This window comes from Stenella coeruleoalba, assembly GCF_951394435.1.
Source record: "Stenella coeruleoalba genome assembly, chromosome: 7".
NCBI classification, from domain to species: Eukaryota; Metazoa; Chordata; class Mammalia; order Artiodactyla; family Delphinidae; genus Stenella; species Stenella coeruleoalba.
The window spans coordinates 23571043-23594627 of record NC_137153.1 but is presented as its reverse complement, the minus strand read 5'-3'; the positions used below and the strand labels follow the sequence as shown (position 1 = coordinate 23594627).

At 60.2% G+C, this 23585-nt stretch overlaps 2 protein-coding genes across 6 annotated transcripts; both read left to right on the top strand.

Moving 5' to 3' along the window:
• Positions 1-880: 880 nt before the first annotated feature.
• On the top strand, positions 881-13721 carry PDLIM2 (PDZ and LIM domain 2). Of its 3 annotated transcripts, none has more exons than XM_079926927.1 (10): positions 881-997; positions 2440-2534; positions 3232-3383; positions 5413-5482; positions 5585-5736; positions 5891-5969; positions 9969-10057; positions 10291-10436; positions 11998-12115; positions 13157-13721. In XM_079926927.1, the coding sequence occupies exons 2-10, from the start codon at positions 2442-2444 to the stop codon at positions 13332-13334; spliced, it is 1077 nt and encodes a 358-aa protein (XP_079783053.1). In that variant the 5' UTR covers positions 881-997; positions 2440-2441; the 3' UTR covers positions 13335-13721. The 3 variants fall into 3 exon arrangements, with proteins under 3 accessions (XP_079783053.1, XP_079783054.1, XP_079783055.1); XM_079926928.1 differs by having other exon boundaries at positions 973-997; positions 3156-3383; XM_079926929.1 differs by lacking the exon at positions 881-997 and having other exon boundaries at positions 2508-2534; positions 3207-3383.
• Positions 13722-18194: 4473 nt separating this feature from the next.
• Positions 18195-22791, top strand: LOC307188816 (uncharacterized protein C8orf58). 3 transcript variants are annotated; one of them, XM_079926472.1, is made up of 7 exons: positions 18195-18441; positions 19579-20087; positions 20373-20513; positions 20661-20769; positions 20898-21010; positions 21234-21316; positions 21860-22791. In XM_079926472.1, exons 1-7 carry the CDS (start codon positions 18393-18395, stop codon positions 21969-21971), a joined length of 1116 nt encoding a protein of 371 aa, XP_079782598.1. In that variant the 5' UTR covers positions 18195-18392; the 3' UTR covers positions 21972-22791. The 3 variants fall into 3 exon arrangements, with proteins under 3 accessions (XP_079782598.1, XP_079782597.1, XP_079782596.1); XM_079926471.1 differs by having other exon boundaries at positions 21210-21316; XM_079926470.1 differs by having other exon boundaries at positions 20373-20769; positions 21210-21316.
• The last annotated feature ends 794 nt before the right edge of the window (positions 22792-23585 follow it).

The window sequence follows — 23585 nt, the reverse complement described above, 5'->3', positions numbered from 1 at the left end:
GGAACCATTTGCCAGATGGTTCTGAGTTGACACCTGGGGCCTCTCCTTGGCTGTCCTCTCCTGACCCCTAGAGCCGGGGATCCAGGTGGTTGGCAGAGGGCTGGGGGCAAGGGGGATCAGGGCCATTGGTGGTTGTTGGTAGCGGCCGGCCGCAGGCAGGGCAGCCGAAAGGGTGAGGGGAGGGCAGCCAGGAACGGAACAGGCATCAGCCCGCAAGGGACGTGTGTAGCCCAGGAGGGGGCCCGGTCACTTCCAGCCGGAGTCTCTCTTCATCTCTTCCTGGGCCTGGCATGTCGCCCTGAGTGGAGCAGGCTTACGGCGCATCTCAAGCAGGGAAGCTCTGCGCATCCAAAGCGCCGCAGCAGTCCGCGACCACCGCCCCGCGAGCGCGCTGGCCAGGCAGGAAGGCGGAGGGGCGGCCTCTGGGTTGGGATTTATGGGTGTCGGGGCTGCATCTGCGCCAGCCTCGGAGCCTGGAGTGGGCGGAGGAGCCGGGCGGGCCGACCGCAGACAGCCCCAGCCTGCCCTCCCCCTCCCCCTCCCCGGCCCTGGACTGGGGTTGGGGGAGCTCAGGGCCCCTTTGAAGGAGGGGGGGGCGAAGGCGGCCTGGGCGAGCTTCGGGGGTCAGCAGGCTCAGCTGTCTGCGAAGTGGGACTCCGGGCCCGTCACCGGGTCACCTCCCCTGACCTCGAGAGGATGGGGACACCCCGGGGAGGACGGCCGCAGCCTCTAGGGGGCTCTCGGGAGAGTAGCCCCGGGCCCCTAGCGGGCGCGGGCCAGGTGGTAGCGCCGGGGCTGAGCTGCGCGGAGGAGGCGGCCTCCCTGGCCAGGGGCGGCGGCAGGGGCGGCCCTGGGATCACATGGGCGGAGGCAGGTCCCGGAGTCCCGGGCGGGCTCTCCCCAGAGTCGGGCAGACGGCTGCGGCGGGAACGGCGGCGTCTCCTCGCCTCCCTCCTTCCTTCCCTTCGTTCCCCGGCCCGGCCGCCCAGCCCGACAGGTGAGCGGGAGCCGGGTGAGCGCGCCCACCTGCGTGCGGTCCGCACGGCCGGCGACCTCCCCGGCCCCGGTGCCTTCGCAGCTCCGCGCGCCTGCGGCCGGCTCGGCCCCCGGACCTCTCCTCCGCGCACGGCCGCTCCCCGCAGCCTCGCCTGCGGTCGGCGCCCCCCGCTAGCTGGGCTTTCCCGTCCCGGGTGCTCCTCCTCCAGCCCCCGGCGTGCGCGGGTACTTTGGTCTTGGAGCTCAGAAGGAGCCAGAAGTGGGCAAGCCGGGCCGACGGTCTGGGCACCTCCCCGCGGCCCCCGGAGCGGAGTCCACTGGCCGGCTCAAAGGTCTGGGAATCCAAGGCATCTGCTAGCCGCCAGCGCCGACCTGGGGCCTGCGGGAGGGACAGAGGCTGGGCCTGGGCAAAAGGGGAAGCCGGAGGGCCGGGAAGAGGGCAGACAGCCCCGCTCGCCTGGGCGCCCTCTCCCCAGGCTCCTAAACGCGGGAAGTGGCCCCAGTGTGCCTGATAGACTCGGGCAGCGCTTGTAGTCTGTGGGCCTCCCCAGGGACGGCCTCAGGGTGGGCGCTGGGTAGGGCGGTGGCCCAGACTGGCACTGCAGCTTCCTGCCTGGGTTGGCTCCTGACTCCAGAGCTAGAGGGTCAGGAAATCCTACATGGGTCTGGTCTACAGGGACACTCCCTTGCCCAGTGGAGGGGCAGTGGGTGGGAGGCCTGGGGCCCCAGCTAGCGGGCAGCATCAGTCAGCTCGCCCTGTTGGCCAGCGCCCAGTGGCGGGTGTGCCCTGCTTGGCAGATAAGCCCGTCCTTCTTGCCGGAGCTGCTCGGAGGGCAGCAGGCTGCTGGCGGAGGTGGGAAGCCCAGTCTTGCCTACCTGGACCACACGGCCAGGGGCGTGGCAGGCAGCCAGGAGGCCCCTCTGAAGACCCTGGCCTCACGTGGGCAAGCTGCCCCGTCCCCAGCCAAGTACTTGAGAGTATGTGGTGGTACCACCCCTTTCTGTGCTGTCACCTCTGTTCCCAGAGCGCTGCCCTCCCCCAGAGCGGGGAGGAAGTCTCTTGTGCTGTCGGTTTCGGGGACCGGAAACAAGCACTAGGGGGACTTCACCCTGATGGTGGAGGAGGGGAGAGGGAGGAAATGCTGACATCTACCACCTGCCAGCCCCGCCCGCCCGCCTGCCTGTTCTCAGCAAGCCCCTGTGTAGCACCCTGCCGCTCTGCCGAAGACGGGGCAAAGGGGGAACTCAGGAGTCCTGACTTCCCAGGGTGGGGGGAAGTGGAACTGGGGCACGCGGGAGAGGTTAGTCACTTCCTCTACCCACCTCCACCCACCGCCAGCCCCTGACTGGCTCCTCCGGGGACCTGTCACCCCCTTCTGCCACCTCACAGAGTCCCTTGCGGGGCGAGGGACAGGCTCCATCTCTCCAACCTCTCTCCCTCAGGTATGGCGCTGACGGTGGACTTGGTGGGACCCGCACCCTGGGGCTTCCGCATCTCGGGCGGCAGGGATTTCCACACGCCTATCGTGGTGACCAGGGTAAGGGCTAGTTCCAGGAGACGGGGAGGTACCCCCAAAATCAGAGTCTGCCCTGTCCACTTGGTCCTCACAGACACCTTTCTTTTTCTGTTTTGAAGCCAGAGGCCTGCTTCTGGGATCGTTGGCGTGGGCAGGGCTGGGGCCCCGTTGCCATGGGGATGCGGTGGCCACTTCAGAAACAGGCTTCTAGAGAGTGAAAGGGAGCTGGGCCCAATGCAAGGCCTTCTCTTTTCTCCTTGGCCACTAACCCCGTACGTGCTGGCAGCCATTTTAGGTGATTAGAACAGGAGCCCCGAGCTCTTGACAGTTTTCCCCTGACCCAGGCCCAGGCCAGGGAGTGTTCACGCAGAGGGCCTGCGTGCAGGCATGGTTTGATTTGCACGGGCAGGGCTCTCTATCCAGAAGTATTTCCAAGCACAGTTCCTGAAGTTCTGCCATTACACGTTCTTTGGGGAGCCCCGTTAGAAGGCCAGCGCTGAGGTGGGTGGCGGGGGGCTGCCACTCCAGCTTTTGGAGGGGATTGGCTGGTGGGCTGGGTGGACACCGGCAGGCGGGGAGAGAGATGTTAAAGGGAGATGCAGGCCAGCCTGGTTGAAACCAGCCTCTGTGTTTCTTGGGCAGGACAAGGAAATCCCTTCCTCTCCATCCCTACCTGCCTGAGTGTCACCTCAGACTACCTGCTCCTCACCCCCTACAGGTAACTGAGGAGGGCAAGGCCGAAGCCGCTGACCTCCGGCCCGGTGACATTATTGTGGCCATCAATGGTGAGAGTGCAAAGAGCATGCTGCATGCCGAGGCCCAGAGCAAGATCCGCCAGAGCCCCTCGCCGCTGAGGCTGCAGCTGGACCGGTAGGTCCTCCACCTCTGCTGGGCCTGCCAGCACTCTTCTGCCTTCTGCCAGCCCGCTGCACAGTGGCTGCCCTCACCTCTTGCTCTCAGCTCCAGCCTGGCCTTCCTGGGCCCTCACGGCTCATCCGTGAGAAGGTCCCAAGCTCTGGGGCTGCAGCAGGGTGGGCTGAGGGGTGTCCCTGTGCCCAGCTGGGCGTGCACTCACAGGCAGAGCAGGCTGGCATCAGCCACCTGGACACCCGGGTTTGACTGGTTCCCAGGTGTGCAGGGTACAGGGCGTGGGCATGAAGTCGGTTGAAGAGGGGAAAGGTGTGCCTTAGGCTGGGTCTGCAGGGCCCCTGCCTCCAAGAGGGGAGGGGAGAGCCTTTGCTCAGATCCTGGGGTGGTGAGGAGTTTGGGGGCTCACTCCCCATAGAACCACTCCGTTGCTCCCCAAGTTGCCTCTCTGGGCCCTGCTGGGGAAGGCAGATTCCCAGGTTCCTGGGACTTCAGCCTGGGGGTGTGGGTGGGAACAGGTGGCTCCCTGGGGGTGGGGCATCCCAGTGAGTCACGGGGCAGGAATGCTGGGAGATTCCCCAGCCGGGAGAGCCCTCTGGGCGGGCCTTGAACCTGAGTCAGGTACCTCTGCTCCGTGCCCTCTCCTCGCCCCTGCCGCCCTACGTCACTGCAGAACCTGGCTCCCGTCTCCTGTGACGCTCTCACGGCCCGGCCCCTTCAGTGACTGTTTTGTACCAGTCTGGCTCATGAGTGTTTACAGGAGTGGGACCCAGAGGAGGAGGGTAGAGAATAGCTCATGGCATCTGGGAAGGGGACCAAAATCTACAAGAAGCTGCAAAGTGGGGCGGGGGAGGGGCAGGGAGCTGCTGACACCATCACTTCCTCTCGGGTCCCTCCAAGAGGGACCCAGCTCCATCAGAGAGGTGGGCCTGGCCGAGTACCCCCAGGCCTCCAGTTCCACGCTGGGCAGGTCAAGGCTCCCTGTCTCTTCTTTCTTTTGCCCAAACCCTTCCTAACCTCCCCCAGTAACCCACCCCCAGGAGATCTCTCCAGCACTCAAAGCCCCAGGCAGGAAGCAGTGCTCTGGGCGGAGCCAGGGCCCAAGCTCCCCTGCTCTGGCCCTAAATTCTCCCCAGGGAGGGAGGCGGAGGCTGTGGCTGGTGTGGCGTGTGGTGACTGAGGTTCCTGCTGACCTCTCTGGAGGCAGTCAGACATCCAGGAACGGTGTAGTGGGACATGGTGGGCTCATCCCGCACCCTCAGCAGCTCCCAATCCTCCAGTCACCTCCTGTTTGAGGCTTCAGCCAGGTTCCACTGGGCAGGGCTTTGGAGGAGGTGGGGGGTCCCTGGGGAGTTGAGGAGGGGGAGCCTTGGTGATTAGCAGGGGAGCTGGGCCGCCTTGTTCTCTAGGTCCTTCAGCTGCCTTCATGGCAGGAAGGGGGGTTGGCTCTACCCTCTGGTTTACAGGGGGCGGGGTGAGGGGGGAAGACTTTGGAAATCACAGGGAGGGATCCTCTCAAAGGCAGAGCTGATGGGGGACAGGCCCCTGGGCAGAGGGGGCAGCTGGCCCAGCCATTGTTGGCCTTTAGGAATTTGGGCAACTCACTTTCCCTCTCTGGGCTTCAGTTTCTCCAGGGGTGAAAGATAAAGGATTATTTATGCACAATCAGCAGTCCAAATCAATCTACAAACTGATGCTGACCAGCGACAAAGTCTGGATGAAATGCTCCCCCCACCAAAAATAAAAAAGACTAGAAAAGGAAAAGTAAAGGCGAGGCAGGGGGAGGGGTGATGATGTGAGGAGCTCTTAAAAAAATTTTGAATTTATTGAACTTTTTGCTGAAATGATGTCCTTTCTACTTTTTGGTGCTAAATTGTCCTTTCTTTTAAGAAATGATGGTGGTCGTTGAGGACAGTTGTTTGTTGTGAATTTGACGAAGTTAAAAGTTGGCTACCCGATGTCCAAATGTTTTGGACATGTTCCTAATCTTGAGAACCCGGGGACACTCTGTCTCCCTCTGTCCTCTCTTCAGGCCTCAGGTTGCCTCTCCCGGGCAGACCAACGGGGAGAGCTCCCCTGAAGTGCTGGCCACTCGCTTCCAGGTAGGACGGCGCCTCCTGCTGGGAGCCCCACACCCTGAAGTGATGGGGGGCCCCCTTCCCTGCTCTTCCCGGCCCTGCCCTTCCAGGCCCCTCTCTCCGCAGGGCTCCAGGAGGACACACACCGACAGTCAGTCCTCCCTGCGGTCTTCCTGCTCCAGCCAGGCCTCCCTCAGCCCCCCGCCAGGCAGCCCCTTCTCCACCCTGCCCCCCGCCAGCCCCCAGGCCCCCGTGGGAGAGGTGGTGCCCAGCCACAGGTGAGTGCAGCGGGTGGGCCCCCTGGCCACCAGGTCCGAGCCGGCCTCTCAAATTCTCTGTAGCTGGGTTTAGGGGGCCCTAGGGTCACCTCTGTCTCCCGGGGCAGCCTGGTGGCGGGGCCCCTGGCACACACTGTCCATTTCCCCATTTCAGTTTCCAGAGCCTGGCGTACTCCCCGGAACCCACTACTGCTGACCACTTGTCCTACAGGGGCCGCCCCGGAAGCCGACAGGTGAGGATACCTGAGGGGAGGAGAGAGCCTCCTGTCCTGGCTGGTTGCTAGTGGTGCCCGTGGGGCTGCATGTGGCTGGTCCCACCTAGGCGGCCAGCACCACGGTCTCCTAGTGATAGGCACGCTCCTCTCTGGAGCCGGGAGGCCAGAGCTCTGGTGAGGGTCACACTCACTGCACCGGCCCTACCCGTCCAGACCCAGGTGTCCTTCTACCTCTTACATTCAGACCCGCCGCTGCCTCCCCCCTTCCTACTGGCTTCCTCCCTTCTCAAGTGTTTCTCTTGGGCCGGGACCGAAATAGTTTAGCTGCTGTTGTTGGGATGATTCCCTTTGGCTGTATCTCTTGAACACATTCCTCCCCATTCCAAGCCCCATGCCCGCCCCCAGCTCCCATCACCCATTCCCCCTCTTCCTCCTCTGACTCAGCCCCCGAGAACCACCAGAGAACCACCAGCCGGCCTGTGGTTCCGACTCCAGTTGCACTTGGCTTACTCTCTGTCTGCCCCCCCCCTGCCCTTTTCCCCTGGACACCCTGCCAGGTCCCACTGTCCGCTAGTGACAGCCCAACACCGCCTTGGTGGTATGTCTCCTCTCTAAGGGCGGGGGTGGGGAGGTGAGGAGTGAGGCGGCCAAGAGTCAGGGCCACAGCTGCTGGGGGCAGAGTTAGTGGGGGCATGTCCAGCCTTTGGGGTGAAGAGGATGAGGCCCAGCTGCTGGAATCCTACCTCGGGTAGATTCTGCATTCCAGAAAGCAGAGCCTTTGGAGATGACTGGGGGAGGGTGCTAGAAACTGGGGGCTCTGGAGAAGGAAAGAACAGGGTCCTCTGGGGGCTGCATAGTAGTGGCTCCCTGGTGACCCTCTGTTGGCCTGCCCAGTGACCCTCCAGGAGACGTGGGCATAGAGATGTATGTATTCAATGAGATCCCGTCTTTAAAGAATTAAAAATGCAGTGGCAGAAATAAGATAAACATGCAAAACAATTTTGGGAAAATTAAGCACTGAGCAGTATGATCTTAATTATAAAAGCAGGAGGCATTCGGGGAGGGGATAGCTGAGTGTGGGCTGGGGTGGCCTGAGAAAGCTTTGTCAGGAATTTTGCTGGATGTCAGAGGCAGGATGGGGTAGGTTTCGGATTAGAGAACGATGAGCTGGGGAGATGGGAACTCCGCGGTACAAGCAAGACCTGGCGTGTTGGGGCCTGGGGGCCTTCTCCAGAGAGCTCCGGGCTGAGATCAGCTGGGAATGAGCTTGGTCCACCCTATCCTCCTTCCTCGAAACCGGGGCAAAGGGGAGAGGCGGGTGGGACAGGGAGTGGCTCTTAAACCAGCAGCAGCACCTTGGAAATTGTTAGAAATGCAAGTTCTCAGGCCCCAGCCTAGACTTACTGGATCGGACGCAGGGGTGAGGGGCGGGGGTGAGGGCACCCATCCCTGTTCTAAGGAGCCCTCAGGGATCTGATGCACGCACAGATTTGAGGGCCACCCATGTGGTGTGAAGAGGAGCCCTGAGCTGGGTGGCAGGGAGACCCGGGTTGGTCCCACCTCTACTGTGTCACTTTGGACAAGGCACCCTTCCACTCTCTGGGCCTCAGAGTCAGACCCGACGCTCTGAATTCCCTCCTTTCACCCTGAGGCCCCTGGTCATTCTTTCAGCAACTATTTGTGGAGCAGCTGCTTTGTGTCAGGCCCCCTTCTAGGCTTTGGGGATGCATAGGTGGAAAAACAGAGAAATTCCTAACCCCGTGAAGCTTGCATTCTGTTCTACAAATGAGGCTGTGGTCAGACGGGGTGGGAGTCGCCGGGTCCCACAGCTCCCTCTTGGGAGTCACCGTGCACTTGAGCACCTTAAAGGCTCTGAAAAGTCCTGCCTGTGAGGAAGAAAGATGTTTAATTTTTTAATTTCCTGAACTTACTTAACTGCAGAATTTCTCCGGGGATCCCCCTGCCAATCGCTTATTAACATCCCCCCAACACATTTTGAGAGGGGTTGGCTGGAGACAGCTCTTGATGGACAGGTGAGCAGCTTTTCTGGATCTAGAGATGAAAGGTCGCTTCTGTGAAGGCAGGTGTCGCTTACAGGTGACTGGGAGGGAGGTGGGGAGAGGAAAGGGCGTTGGGTGCCCCTCCACCGGGGTGAGGTGCTCTGGCAGGAGAAAGGCGGCAGAGGTGACTACAGATGAGGTGCCCCTGCCCCAGGCTCTTGTGGCCATGGCCTTGCTGCTGGCTCCTGAGCGGGCTGAGGCTGCGCTGGGCCCAGGGCGAAGAACATCCACAGACCTTACAGAAACCGGAAGTTGCCCCCTCTGGAGAGGCACACACTTGGGTGAGCAGATGTAAAGTGAAAACAACCCCTGTCCCTCTGGCCGGCATGAGGACATGGCCTGAGAAGGGAGTCAGGGCGGATTTCAGCCCTCCCTCCCTGCTGACCGTTGCCCCTGTGCAGGGCACACGCTGGCCTGTCTAGGACAGCGAGATGGGACATCGTTCTTGAGTACCTGGTGCCAGTTGTCCTTCCTGAGTTGACCGCATGGAAGCAGCTGGGCACCCAGGAGCCTAGGTGTGGACTCCCAGCCCTGGCTCCCACTCCCCAGGTGGCTTGGATTGGCCACTTTGCTTTCTGACCCTTAATCCCCTTACCTGTAGAAGCCCAAGAACAGAAGAAGAATGCAGGCTAGTGCAAGAGGGCCAGTGGGGTGAGGGTCTAAGGGCTTTTTGTTTTTAATTAAAAAAAGATTTTTTAAAAAACATTTTTTAGGGCTTCCCTGGTGGCGCAGTGGTTGAGAGTCCGCCTGCCGATGCAGGGGACACGGGTTCGTGCCCCGGTCCGGGAAGATCCCACATGCCGCTCCGGCCGCTGAGCCTGCGCGTCCGGAGCCTGTGGTCCGCAACGGGAGAGGCCACAGCAGTGAGAGGCCCGCGTACTGCAAAAAAAAAAAACAAACCCCAAACCAAAAAAACCCCACATTTTTAATTTATTTATGGCATGTGGGATCTTACTTCCCCAACCAGGGATCGAACCCTTGCCCTCTGCAGTGGAAACACGGAGTCCCAACCACTGGACTGCCAGGGAAGTCCCTAGGGCTGTTTTTTTAGCTCTGTGAAGTTTCTGTTTTCAGGTTAAGAAGTCATGCAGCTTTTCCACTTGACCCCATAATTCATCCCCAACTTTGAACTTTAAAATCGAGGGCATTTTCCTTTCCAGGAGACCATGCCCTCAGCCGGTGCACCTTGGCCGGCCTGGTCGTCTCTGAGGCTGTCTTTTCCATCGGGGCTGGCCACGGAGAGGGAGCAGAGTAGGGGAGGGTGCAGAGTGCAGGCCGGAAAACAGGGAGACTGAAGGCAAGATTTCCCGGTAGAGAGCAGGTGTCGGAGCCCGAGAGGGACAGCACACATGGAGCAGGGGGCTCTGCTGTGGGGACCTGGCTTCCCAAGGCTCTGTGGGGCAGGACCAGACCTTCCAGGGCAGCCGGGAGAGGCTGGTAAGCCCAGACCCTGGCCATTTCAGAGGAAGGACCAGAGGGTGTAGGAGACAGGACTTTTGTGCGGCCTGAGCCCTGACGCCAAGAGGGGTCTTGGCCCTTTATGTTTCCTGTTCCTCATTGCAGAAGGCTCAGCTTACTTTCTCTCTGCTTGTTCTGCCTGCCAGGCCCCAGTGTGCAACATCTTTGCAAACACATTGTGTGAGATGGCAGAGGAACAGCCATGGTGGCCCCGCACACTCATCTTCATCCTGCCCCTTGCCCAGTCCCCTTAGGGCAGCAGGCTCACCCTTCTAGAGCTGGGCGCTGGCCTCCCTCCCCTCGGGGACCCAGCAGGAGCAGTTGCAGGCGGCTGCTGACCCCCGGTTCTGCGAGCTGGTTGGGTGGGGCTACTGGTCAGCGAGGGCCGGGGGCCCCCTGGTGGTGGGCCTGGGGAACAGCGGGGTTCGGCTGCCCAGATGGGTGTGCTGGCCCCAGGCCCGGCCGCTGACTCCTCCCCTGGTGCCTCTCCTTCCCGCAGGCCGGCCTGGGCCGTGCTGGCGACTCGGCTGTGCTGGTTCTGCCGCCACCGCCTTCCCCAGGTCCCCGTTCCTCCAGCCCCAGGCTCAGGTACCAGTGAGTTCTGGAGGGTGGGGTGGGATCTTGGAGGGCCTGGGAGGGGCAGGAGACAGGCTTCCCAGAGAGGGATGGGGGGGTCCCCCCCTCCCTAACCCCCGTCCACTTTCCTCTGGCCCCCAGAATCCCTTTTACGCCCCCGGGACACTCTTTCTCTGTCCTCATGCTCATCCCAACCCCTGGGAATGGGGCCCTCACTCCTGGCTGCCTCCTTCTCATCCTTGCAGCGTGGCCTCGGAAGGGGAAAGCCACCTCCTGAGAGAGGACTCAGAAGTCTTCAAAATGCTGCAGGAAAATCGCGAGGCACGGGTGGCCCCCCGGCAGTCCAGCTCTTTTCGGCTCTTGCAGGAAGCCCTGGAGGCTGAGGAGAGAGGTGAGCCCCCGGGGGGCTCGGGTAGGAGAAGGATGTTCCCCCAGGACACGCTGGACCCCCGACTGGACATGTTATTAAATGAGTATTTGTTAAGTGCTCATCATGGGAGTGGGCTCTGACTTGTAGAAGCCACAGCCCCTGCACTACAGGAGCTTACGGTCTGGTAGGAGTTACTGGGGTGCAACCAGAGGTGCTGGCTGGGATCAGGGCAAGTGCCAAGGGAACGGTAAATGTGGGCGGTGTGGCCTGGGTCTCCAAGGACGGCTTCATGGAGGAAGAAGAATCGACTGGGCCCTTGAAGAAAGATCAGGACTTTCACCAACGGCCTTAAGATGGTGGCCGGGAGCAGTGTGGAATGTGGAGGCTGGAGCCGCAGGGCTCTGGGGTGGGACTGACAGGACACTGGGGCCTGGCTGCATGGACGGTGGCCACGAAGGTTAAGTCCTGGCTGTGAGGCCTCGCGTGCCAGGCCTGAGGAGCGTCCCAACCCAGGAGGACCTGTTAAATAACGCCAGGCGGTGTGTGAGGTGCCCAAGTGAGCAACAGAGATACAGGCTTCTGCCAGCCGTCCAGTTGCTCCTTCGAGACGTTTGCCGAGTTGTCTGATGGACCAGTCATGTGCTGTGTGGAGATCGAAGGCGGTCAGGACCCACGTCTGCCCGCCAGGAACTCTGTTTATTGGGAAGACTGGCTGCCCAGCTGCCCAGGAAGTGGACCGTGCCGCAGGAGTTCATGGGGGTGCATGGGGAGTAGGGGGTGAGGGGGGCACTGCCATGGTCCAGGGGAGAGATGAGGAGGGCCTGGCCTGGGCAGAGGTATCAGGGAGAGAAAGGATGGGACAGTCAGAAGTATTTGACTGGCACAATCACTGGTACCTCGGGGCTGCTTCCAACTCTGATGTTTCGGAGACAAGGTGAGAAGGTTCGGAGCAGAGCTTGTCCATCACTACCCTGAGGCCTCGGCAGGCCCTGGGAGGGGGCACGGGGAGAGGCAGAAGGGTGGGGGGAGGGCGGCGCAGACAGATGGTGACTTCGCCCCTGGAGTCACGGGGTCCTCGGCTGCAGGTGACGGCCATACCTGATAACATCCGTGCTTCATCTTAGCGTCGTTCCAAGGCTCAGGCACAATGATGCACGTGAAAGCCCTTTGGAAACCGTACAGAGGTGCTGTGATGCTGTTATTATCTATTATTTTCATCTCTTGATATCATCATCCCTGGGTCAGGAGAGAGGAAATGCCTGCTTGGCCTGCCGTGTCAGACACCAAGCAGACACTGCTCAGGCTGCCTGAGCTTGGGCTAACTCAGCCTTGAACGTGCTCCCTGCCCTTGACCAACCTCCGCCAAGGATCTGGGGTGATCGCTTCCTTCCCCCGTGACCCCCTCTCGTGCCCGGGCTTACTTTAGGGGTCCGCGTGCAAGTGCACCTTTGACAAGGGGCTCTTTGGAGCTGTGTTGGAGGAGGTGGAGTGGGCATCAAAAATACAGCCTGATGGCACTGCCGTGGGCGAGCTCTGATGTGTCTGTCTGTCCTCCCCACCCTCATCCCCCACCCCCCCACAGGTGGCACACCCGCCTTCCTGCCCAGCTCGCTGAACCCCCAGTCCTCCCGGCCCACTTCCAGGGCCCTGGCCACCCCACCCAAGCTCCACACGTGTGAGAAGTGCAGCGCCAGCATCGCGTGAGTGCTGGCGGCCTGGGGGGCAGGGCACACCCTGCAGGGCGGGGGCCTGCATGGCTCCAGTAGCCAGGGACCCTGCGGGGAGCATTGCTACAGTGGATCTGTGATGGGCTCAGGGGTCACTTCAGCCTTCTTAGGATGCCTGCCCTGGCTTTTCCCTGCTGTCTCTCCTCTTCCTCGGTTTCTTTCCCCGCCTCCCTGGAGGAGGAAGAAATGCTACTGCTTTCGATTTCTCTCCAACCATCTCAAAGCCTCTGCAGATCTGCCTCTGGATGAGGTGCCTCCTCTTGGAAACTCTTGCTGTTACTTCCTCCTCCCCCTCTTTGGAATGGGATGCGTTTTCCAGAGGTAGGCCCATTTTTCTCATTATAACGCAGCCACATTCTCTGGAAAATTGAACCCTGCCCCCCCCCACCCCCAGATACATTTCTTCCGTGCACAGTGGTGAGGGTCAGATGACTCATTTTAGGCAAATCCCTAGCCTCCGTGGGCCTCCGTGTGTCATCTGCAGAACGCGACACTGCGCAGCCCTGCTGTGCAGGCCCGAGGAAGGGGTCCTATACGGTGTTTCTCAAAGATCAGCAGCTGGACCTCTGAGGGGTTTCGGGCCCACACCCCCAGAGTTTCCTCTTCGGGAGGTCCCTAGCCCCAGAGTTTGCATTTCCGATTCATCCCCAGGTGATGTGATGCTGTGGGTCCTGGCACTGGGACCGCATTTTGAGAATCACTGCTCTATTAACAAGCCACAAGATTCAGGACGGTGCTTGTCTGCCTTTGTGTGGGGGAGGAATGACTTTTTAAAAATTGGGGTTCGGGGATGTGGGCTGGGGGTCTGTTGAACGGAGATTCCTGAGGGCAGGCCTGGGGAGTCAAGTGACTGAGATTTTGGGACCTTACCGGGTCCTGACTCTGGGCTGGAAACTAGGTTCCCTGAGAATGGGAATGGTGGCTTCGTGCCTGGTGTTCTCCCCTCTCTCCTCCCTCCTAGGCTAATGGCTCTCTCCTCCCTGTGCCCGCCCCCCCCCCCCCCCCCCCCCGCAGGAACCAGGCCGTGCGTATCCAGGAGGGGCGGTACCGCCATCCGGGCTGCTACACCTGCGCTGACTGTGGGCTGAACCTGAAGATGCGAGGGCACTTCTGGGTGGGGGACGAGCTGTACTGCGAGAAGCACGCCCGCCAGCGCTACTCCGCACCGCGCACCATCAACTCCCAGGCCTGAGCGCCCGGCTGCGCTCTCAGACCGCCCTCCACTCTGTGGGCACCTCCGCACCCAGGCCGCGCCAATATCAAGTTGGCCTGGAAAGGCGATGGGGACTGGTGAGGCCCCTTCCTCCTCGCTGAGTGAGGCCAGAGGCTAGGACCTGCCTGTGCTGCGGGTGAGGGCAGCCTCACCTTCCCAGGCCTCTGCTGGATACTCTCGCGTCCCCCTGCTGGACAGGCTCTGCGTCAAAGTGCGAAGTGGGTGCTGCCTTGGACACCTTTGTGTACCAGGGGTTAAGCAGGCTGGGACGTGGAGAGAAGTATCTGGAAGGAGAGGGCTGGGCCAGAGGCTACAGGTATTCACTGTGTAAAGTTTTCAACATACGAGCTCTATAAATATATACTGTACGTGGACAAAATAAAGTAGGTGCCCCTCTTTTCTCTCCTTCCCTGCCCCAGCCCCTGGGGATGAGCTTCTCCCTACCACTGGGTGGAGAGTCTTCCTACATACAATTTTTCTCCCCTCTTACTTCCGCCTCCCTCAAACCTCCACCCTACCAGATGCTTCACCACGTGACACTCCCGACTGAAGACACCCACTCCTGTTAGTGGAGGGTCGTGCTCTTCCTGGACCCTCTTTTAAAGATGTGTGTTTTATTGGGATGATCCCTGGTAGAGGAATGAGCTTCTCACTGGGAGCCCGAGAGGGGAAGGGATGCTAGAGGGCCAGCAGCAAACAGGAAGCAGGCCCTGAGACTCCTGCCCAGGCCCGTCTCCGTGAGACAGTGTCTGCGCTGGCGCTCTGTGCCCCTTGCTTTACTTGGTTTGGAGGCTGCTTGCCCTGCTGACGCACCCGGGGAGCTCGGTGGGCCAGAGAGGGGGCAACATCTAAAGGACCCCCTGCGCCTGCCCGATGCTGTCTGCACCCGTTTGAGAAAGCTTATCCCAGGAGTAACCTTGGACAGGGCTGTGAGTTAGCTTTCCCTGGGAGGGACAACCCTGCAGCGCCCCTACCCTGAGGACCAACACCCTCCAAACCAGGGTTGGTCTGCCTGCCCCTTCCCCGGGAGCCCCAGCTGGCTTCGCTGGTGGTTGATTTGAAAGCTGCCGCTAGGCAGGGCAACAGTGGTCCTCTGCCCGACTTTTGGCTTGATTCACCCATCACTCCCAGTCCTAATTCCAGAGGACCCTTCAGAAAGATGCATGGGTGCTGCTGGGTGCTCTAGACCTACCCTATCGCCCACTCAGCCTGAGGGAAAAGATCAAAGCTGGGCTTCAGAGGGTGCTTTGTGCTATCTGGCTCTTTTGGGAGGGAATCTTGGCAGAGACTGTGTAGTATTGCCTCCCCAGGCACCTTGATGTAATTTACACCTTGCTATAATTGTCTCACCTTTTGCCTGGATGGCTGTCTTTATTTTCATAGGAAAGATCAAGGCTGTCTGCGGCTCAGGAGTTGTCAGGCCAGAACTGTCTGGTCCCAAGTGGGATGGGCTCCTTGGCGCCACCTAGTGTCAGGTGTAGCCCTTGGCGGGGAGAATGCTCACAAAAGGGGATTCACTCCTCTGTAAATTCTCAGGTCCTGGCACAGTGGGAGTACAGAGATAGAGCACTTTTCTGGCTTTCCTAAAGATAATAGTCAAGTGGCAGCGACTGAGATGGCATGAATGAAATAATGTTACATGGTACTGAGTGTAAAGAACTCGTGCGGAACAGACAGGAGCGCCCTGAGAGTTCAGAGCAGGGGCCGTGGGTGTGAGAGGAAGAAAGGACACAGACAGATGGAGGAGAGAAATGCAGAGTGAGGGGCTGAGTGCAAGTGGCATGATCAGTTTAGGGCAGCGGCTGAAAGCGACACTGAGATAAGATTGGAAAGGAAGATGGGAGCCTTGAATGTTGTAAGATACGGTTTGAATTTCTCCTTGCGGCTCTAGGGACACTGAAAAATTTTCAGCAGGTAAGTGACAGGTTGGAAAAGGGTGTGTTAGAATCTTAATATGGTCACATCTTCGCCTGTAACAAACCATGCTGGGCTAGCAGTGCTCTAAGGAATGGAGAACAAAGGGGGAGTGGAGGCCCGTGGGAAATGGGTAGGCCAGTGAGTGGTTGAATGCCTTTCGAAGAGTGGACCGGGGTTCAAGCTAAAATCCGCCTCTCTGTGTCAGCCAGCTCTCCTCCCCGGGGCCAGAGGGTTTCAGCATCAGAGCTCTCTGCAGCCACACAACTAGCCCGAGCTTGGGGGTGAACTTCTTCGGAAGACGGAGTTATTAGTCCATCTCATTTGTCAGCAGAGGAGGTTGGGGGCGGCCTTTGGTCTCTGCCCAGCTGTGTACACCCACCCCCTTTGACCCAGACGTGCTGGGGTGGGGAGGGGGCACCGCCCAAACACGCGGCCGTTATTTGTCCAGTGCTGTGCCCTTTTTACTTTTTCTTCATTTTGGGGAATAACTTCAGAAATGATGACAGATTCGAGTTAGAAGCGACCTGAGAGAGCGTCTGATACAGGCTTCTATTAGAGATGAGAAAACGACTTTCCCAAAGTGACACCAATAGATAATTCTAAAGTGCTTTCAACTCCAGTCCTCACCATTCTGAAGTAGGTACTGTTGTCATGCTTGCTGTGTAGATGAAGAAAGCAACGACAGGGAGGCTAAGTCGCTGGTCTAAGAGCTCCTAGCAGTAAGGGGAGGGTGCAAAGGATGAGCCAGGAGCCTGACTCCTGGGTTTCTGGTTTGCCCTGGGGTGCGCTTGCCCTTCCCTTCCAGGCCGTAAGGGAGGTCACCACAGCTTCCAGCCATCTCTAATCTGGCAGGAGCTGCCCTAGGCTCTTGGCTTTGCCCTTCCTCGCACAGGGCCTAGCTCAGCGCTGAGCTGGCAGGAAACATGCTTCCTGAAGCTGGGATTTCCCCATGGAGGCTGGGAGGCATCGAGCATCCCTGGCCTCAGCCTGAAGGATGACTCTGCTGGGCTACCATGTGTCTCAGGAACTCATGGTAGCTGCTCAGCCCTCAGCTGGGCAGCGAGGGGGTGGCTGTGCCGCCCCTCCCACTCCTTGAAGCATCACTCAAAGGGAGATGATTCTCCTCTGGTAGAAGGTGGGGTGAAGGAGAAACAGCCCTCCGGGCGGTGAAGGCCTGGCCCAGCTCCGGGCCTGGGGCTGCCACAGTCAGGGCAGCAGAAGGCAGAGGGGAAGGCAACATGTTGGCCCTCAACTGCGAGGGATCCCAGCTGCCCTGAAGATTGTGGCATAACTGCATGGAGAGGGGAGAATGGCCTGGAGGGGAGTGTGCCGTGTGTGTGTGTGTGTGTGTGTGTGTGTGTGTGTGTGTGTGCGTGCGTGCGTGCGTGCGTGCGTGCGTGTGTGTGTGTGTGTGTGTGTGTGTGTTCTGTGTGTGGTTTGAGCCCACACAGAGCCTTGTGCTGAGACACTGCATTCCTGCTGGCTGGGCTTCCTGCTCCAGATGCATTCCTGCCCCAGAGTCACCACGGAGACTGCTTGGAATCTGGCCCTACATTCTCCAAATTCAGGACAAGATCTGGCAAAGGGTCCCTCACTTTACCTCCCCATCCTCTGACTTTGGAGGGAGGAAGCCACCTGATGGCCAGCCCTCCTCCTCTCCTCCCCAGGGAGGCCTGGCGTGGGATCTTCACGGGCTGTTGGACTTGGGTAAAGCAGCTCCCCCCAGGCCCAGGTCTCCCTCTCTGTACCTGGGAAAGAGGAAGGTGGGGGGGCAGTGCTTTCCAGGAGGATAGGGTTGGGAGGCGGCAACCCAGAGAACCCGCAGCTAGCAGGGAAGAGGTTGGCCTGAAAAATCAAGGTGTTAAGAGAGGCTCTCATTCTTCCCCGGGCTTAGCTGTAGGCCTGTTTCCCAGAAGTTAGAATGTTGTAGTTCGTGACTCTGATTGCTGACGGCTCCTGCGTAGGGTGCTGGCAGAAGGGAAGGAGGGAGCTGGAGGTGGGCAGACTGTCTTCTCCCTCCCAGTTAATAACCACTTGCTCCCAACGCCTCCAGCTCCAGCTCCGGCCCCCTCCCCCAGAGGCTCAGGTGCAAGTTTGCACGTCCGCCAGCTCCCTTATCTCCCTCCAGGGAATTTAGGTCCCGCTGGGAGTTTTCCAGCCTGGTGGTCGCCTTCCTCAGGAGGCTGAGGTTTCCTTAGAGCCCACCATCCCATCTGGTCACCAGGCTGTCTCACCGTCAGTGTCTGCCTGGGCTGCCGGCCCCCTTTCAGGGTGGTTGGGGGGGTGGAATCCCACGGACCCAAAGAGTTCGGGGGCGGGGACGGGAGAGCATTTACACTTCCACCACCTCAGGCTTGCCCTCCTGTCCCCCCTGTTTCGCTTCCCCGGATCCTGAAGCCACCTCCCCCCGCGCCAGCCCCCAGCTTTAGGGTACCCGGGTGAGGAAGAGATGTGGGACGAGGAGGGGGTTCAGATCTAGCCCAGAACCCAAGGCGCTCTGCAGTTGTTGGAAAGGATCTTCCTGTGCCGGGAGTCACTTCCCCCTTTGATCGCGCCAGGTTTCTGAGTGGCTGAGTGACTTGCCCCAAGGCACACAGCTGGGAGCGCGGGTACGCCGGTGTCCAGGTCCGCTCTCCTCCCTCCGCCGGCACGTGCGGCTCCATTTCCTTCCGCGCTCGCGTCCGGTCGCCGCCGCCCCCCATCCCCGCCCGGGTTCATTTCGGCGGCAGGAAGACAGACCCCGCTTGGAAACCGAGGGCGGGGTGACCCCGCGCCACGAACCAGACGGCGTCTCCGGGCAGGGCTCCCCGCTCCTCGTCCGGGGTCGGCAGTGCGGGGCCGCCCGGGGCCCGAAGGACGGCAGATCGGGGCCCGCGCCCCGCCGGCACTGGGGGCGGGGGGTGGGACCAGGCCCCGCCCCCGCGGCCCCTCTCCGAGCGCCCGCACACCTGCGCACCCCTCCCGCCGTCCCTCCCCCATCCCCGCTGGGAGTGTCCGGGGACCTCGCCCAGCCAGGTCCGGACGCGCACCCGACAGCAGCGCGGGGACGCCGGCCGGGATCGCTCCGTCCGGCTGCAGCGGCCACGGCCGGGGCGCCGTGTCGGGGCCGGGATTGGGGCCATGCTGGGCCGGCGGCGCGTCTTCGCCGTGGAGCCGCTGGGCGGCCGGGGTGAGTCACCCACCCCGGGGCCGGCCGGGACCTTTGGCCTAGAGCCGACTCCCGTGCCCGGGCCCCTGTCTGCGCTCCCCGCCCCACCCGGCGCAGCCCGCCCGACCTCGCTGCGCCCTCCTCGCCGCTTCCCTTAGGAAGGGCCGGGGGATCGCGCCTTGCCCGTTGGAGACCCTCTGGCTTCTGGCGTTAAAACGACCGCCACCTCCATCCCATTTCCTCCGAGTCCACTTCCCTCTAATTCCCGGTCTGGATCCTCCTCTGACCGGCCCCTGCCCCAGCCCGCAGTTGCGAAAAGCTCTCTCCGCGGCGGCGGACCCCTTTCCAAAGGAGCCGCGCAGGGGTGGACTTCCTGGTCGACTTCCTTGCCCAGAGGGGCCTGGTTTGGCATCCCGTTCCAGCTCTCCCGCGTGGCGGGCAGGGAGACGAAGGCGGCCCTCCATCGTCTCCAGCCTCCGTTTCTGCATCCTTACAATCGGGGCACCCAGATCGTAGGAGAGCCTGGCACAGGCCAGGAGAGCTGTAGGAGAGGACAGTGAATGGGCGATCACGCTGTTTCTCCTCCTGCCCGCCTGGTTGCCTTTCTTCCGTTTAAGTTTTTCCTTTTCAACTCTCCAAAACCTTCTGTTTCTCACTTAAAAGAACAAAAGTCCAAAATGGTTATAGCGATTGTTATTTTTACTACCCATCTCCCCCCAGGAATTCCAGGATGGACTTCCTTTTGCATCCTGATGCCAGTTTGGGCCCAGGCTTCCCTCTTTGCGCCCTTCCCCCTCTCCCTGAGACTAGGGCACAGTCATACTTCCCCATGGGGAGCACTTGAAGAGGCTACCACTCCCCAGTTATGGCTCAGAGGTCTTAGGCCAAGCTCAGGGGCTGGAGCACGAGGGCTCCCTGGAAGAAAAAGTGCTCACCCCTCCAAGGCAGATATCACTAACAATTACTTTTGTAAAGGGAACCCCATTCTAACATCTCCCAGCCAGGGTTGGAGAGAGATCTGGGCGGGGCTGCGGCCAGCCAGTCTCCTCCGGTCACCTCTGGCCCAGGACACTCCTCCCCAGGGAATGTCGCCAGCTGCCAGGAATGCCGGGGGTGTTGGGGCAGCCTGCCCAGCCTGATGACTGATTCTCCTTGCAGATGGGGCTGGCGAGGACCTGGCACGTGGTTGTGTAGTGCCTGGAGTCACCAGCACCTACAGACGGATCCCGGATGCCGCTCCAGGGTGGTCGGCAGACTCCTGCAAGGGGCATGGCCGGCTGAGAGCACCTGGGAGGCAGGTGCCGCTTCTCAAACTGGCCTCCCAGGACTCAGGAGTGGAGATGGCGGTCGGGGACAGGTCCCTAGCCACCTCCCCGGGCCTTTCTCAAGACTCTCTGAACTCTGAGCCCATGCAGAACGCTGAGCCCCTGGCCCTGGGTGCCACGGAGCCTCCTGCCCGCCTAAGCCGGCTTCTAGCCAGCCGTAAGCTGGAGCAGGTGCTGGAGCGGTCCCGCCAGCTCCCGACTTCCTCTGCCAGCTTGTCACATTACCGCTCCCCAAAGCCGCCAAGCCACCCTGAGTATGAAATGCCCCTTTTTGGAGCAGGAGGACAGGAGGCCACCAAGGCAGAGAGTGACCTAGAGGCAGGCCTGGAAGAAGCAGAAGTGGTGAGTGCTGACTCTCAGGCGTGGGATGGAGATGCCTCCGCCCCCCAACTTCTTCTCCCTTACGCCTCATTGATGTGTTGTGCGAGAACGTCTTGCCTCACCCCGCCCCCAGCTGTGTGGAGGTGGGCAGGTCCGGGGCCTGCCCGGCACTTTGCCTGGCTGGGCACTGGGAGGCCAGCCGGGTGTGCGTCCCTCCTCTCACTCATCCTGCCCCCATCTGCTGGCCCCTTAGGGTGCGAGTCTGGTTGAGTTCAGAATTCTCCCCTACCTCACTACGTCCCACAGGTGGGGGGCTTGGGGCCTGAAGCCTGGGCCTGCCTCCCAGGGCAGGGTCTTCGCTACCTGGAACACCTGTGCCTGGTACTGGAGCAGATGGCGAGACTGCAGCAGCTCTGCCTGCAGCTGCAGACTCAGAGGGCCCCTGGGGTGAGTGAGCTGTGGGCAGTCGGGCCAGCGGGCAGGCAGGTGAGTGGGGGATGCAGAGGATGGGGGGGACCCCTGGAACCAGGACTCCCTTCAGAACAGCCTCAGCCCTCTAGCCAGGCCCTGAAAGCCCGTCTCTCCTGTGCACAGGATCCTAAAGAGGAGGAGCCGGCCCTGGCGCCTTCACCTCCACCCTCTCACGCCCCGGGCAGTGAGGTACACGGGCGGTGGGAGCGGCTCAGCCAGACAGAGGAGACAGGTGAGGCGCAGTTGTGTCTCTGTCTGTATCTTGCCTGCCCAGGTCCCCATAGGCAGACCCCCTGAGCTCTGGGCTTGATGAGCGCCTTCCTGTTCCTGGCCTTGGGTAACTGGATTCTCTTTCCGAAGGAGCAAGCACAGCTTCACCCCCAAAGGTAGGGGTGCCCAGCGCCAGCCCTTCCAGGCTGTCAGAGGCCCTGGCAGAGCCAGCTCACACCTTTCCATCCTCCCAGGGGCACAGGGTAGGTGAGGGATGTACGTGGGGGCAGGTGACAGGATGCGGCGGAGGTCGGGGGTGGTTGGGATGTGTGCTAGAAAACGAGAGGATTCCTGTTAGGGACAGGTGATCTGTCCTGGCTGTGCTGACAGCTATCTCTGGGAGCTTGGTCAGGGGTATGTTTTGGGGAGGGGCCCTGGGTGACCCTCTCACCCTCTGCTCAGCGGGATCTCTCCCACTGGAACAAGGTCAAGGTCCTGCTCAACCGGATCCGGTGGAGGAGCCCTCGACCTGCTGAAGCCGCTGCCCCTCCTGATGGCTCTGCCCCCAGGTGAGTCCTGTGGCCCAGCCCAGGGCAGAGGGAGGAGCCTGATGAGCTAGGATGCCAAGATTGTGCTGCCAGTTGTTATCTTCGTCCCTGCAAAATTTGAGAGACGTAGTCTTGGAGAGGGTGCTGGAAGAAACAGAAAGTGGTTAAAGCACCCCGTTTAAGGATGAGGAGGTTGAGGACTGGGCTGGGGACGGAAGTCATTTTCCCGAGGCCACACGGTGAGTCAGTGGCAGAGCCAGGACCAAAAGATGGGAAATCCTCATATAAGCCCAGCAAGCCCTCACCCCTCAAAGCTGAAACTTAGGTCACCTCCCTGGGTTTCCCCAGGAAAGCAAGGTAGGGCACACGGGATGCCACGGTGGATGCCGGGGGTTGGGGGGTAGGGGTCTATACTGAATAATTCTGGCGCCTTCAGGGTGGTCAATGGGGGATTATCCCTGTCAATTAATATCCCCAGGCCTCCCACAATGCTTGGTCAACTCTGGAACCATCGTTACCTTTGTTTCTTCCTCCTAGCCTAGTGCCTCCTTTCTTTCCCCACAGGATTGCATCAAGGGACCTCCCTGAAAGGCCTCCAGGCCAAACCCTCCAGAAGACCTTTATGCCATCATTAGTGGTTAAGAAGCAACGAGCAAAAAACCTTACTGTATGCTGAGACTTCCTGGTGCAGGGATGTAACCCCAGCTGGGGGGAGTGCAGTGAAGTCTTCTTCCTCGCCCTCTGCCCTGTTGCTGCTTCTGGGCACTGCCAGGAAAAGCTGTTGAGCCTCAGTTTTCTCTCTGAGGCAAGGGCTGAGTCTTTCTCCTCTGAGCAGCCAAGGAACGCTGGGTCCCTGAGAGGCCCCAAGGTGCAGCAGCTCTCGGGCTCCTCCCTGGTTGCCAGAAATCCCTGGGCTTAGGCAATGTGAACTTACTGATTCATCTGGCGTCCGTGGAGTGTGTTTGGCGTGGTGATCTGTCGGGGCCCAGCGTGTCGCTGGGGACTGTGGGACTGTCAGTGTTGTGAACTGGCTGGATCCAACCATCTCTCTGGAATCATGCACTCAAAGAGTCAGTCTTCAGGGTGAGGTAACTGCAGAACGATGGACTTGACCTTCACTCCTGAGCGGACAGTTACTGATCTGGAGTCCTCCCTTCCTCCTCATACTTGCACGGGCAGCCCCAGGACAGAGAAGGGTGCTTTCTTGGCTGCCTCTGCATTGAATCTTGCCTGAAGACTGCACCAGGGATGGGAGTCAAGGACAACATGAGGAACAGCAGAGTAATCTTCAAGGTCTATTCTCAGCTGCTTTACTCCTTACTAGCCTTCCCACGTCCCAGCTGAAACCAGAGGCCCATACTAGCTTTTAGACCTTGACAAAAATCCCTTAACTTTTCTGAGCCATAGCTTCCCACTTAATCTCCCAAATGGTATAATGATGCCTGTCCTACCTACCTCACAAGCTTTTTTTGAGGGTAAAGTGTGATTAAACTGTCTCAGAGTGCTTGGTGAATGTTAAATGAATAGGAAAGGGTGTTGGAGGGAGGCTAGACTGGAGGGTGATGGGAAGGTCAGAGGGTAAGGGGGAACTGGGATTGCTAATGGGGACTAAAATGGCCAGTGATTAGCGGCAAGACTTTGAGCAAGTCATTTCATTGAAGTCTCTCAGGTTTCATAGCTGAGAATTAGGACACTAATTCCTGACCTCCTTATCCCCCAAGGGTTGATGTGAGGACTAAAGGAAATGATTGTGAGAACTCTTTGTAAATGTATACCTAAATATTGTGGAGGTTTATCTTACTATATGGCCTATTAGGTTCCTAGCTCTTTGTTAATTGAGAAAGGGGGAAAGTTTAGTCTCCTGCAGGTACGCAGGAGGTGTGTGGGGAGGGGTGTGCCGCCAACAGAAGGGTAGGGCTAGGGATGGTTGAATCAGACACAGGGATGTCTTCTGGAAATGGCCACTGATCATGCATCCTCCTCCTCCAGTCAGGAGGAGGTCAGATGGTTCTCCTCCTCCTCCTCCAGTCAGCTGGTTCTCTTGCTGCTGCGGTCTTGGGATCTGCCAGAATGAGGCATAGGTGCTCCCTTATGTTTGGGGCTCCAGCTCCAGCAGTCTTGGGGCCAGGAACCAATTCTCCGAAGCCTGCTTTTCTAATGGGACACGTTAGAGAGGACACCACTGAGGCGCGGCTTCCTAACGCGCATCCGATCGGGGAAAGCGCACTTCCGCTCCACAGTTGGAGCGGGATGGCAGGCCGGGGTGGGGGAAGGGACAGGTCAGTGGAGA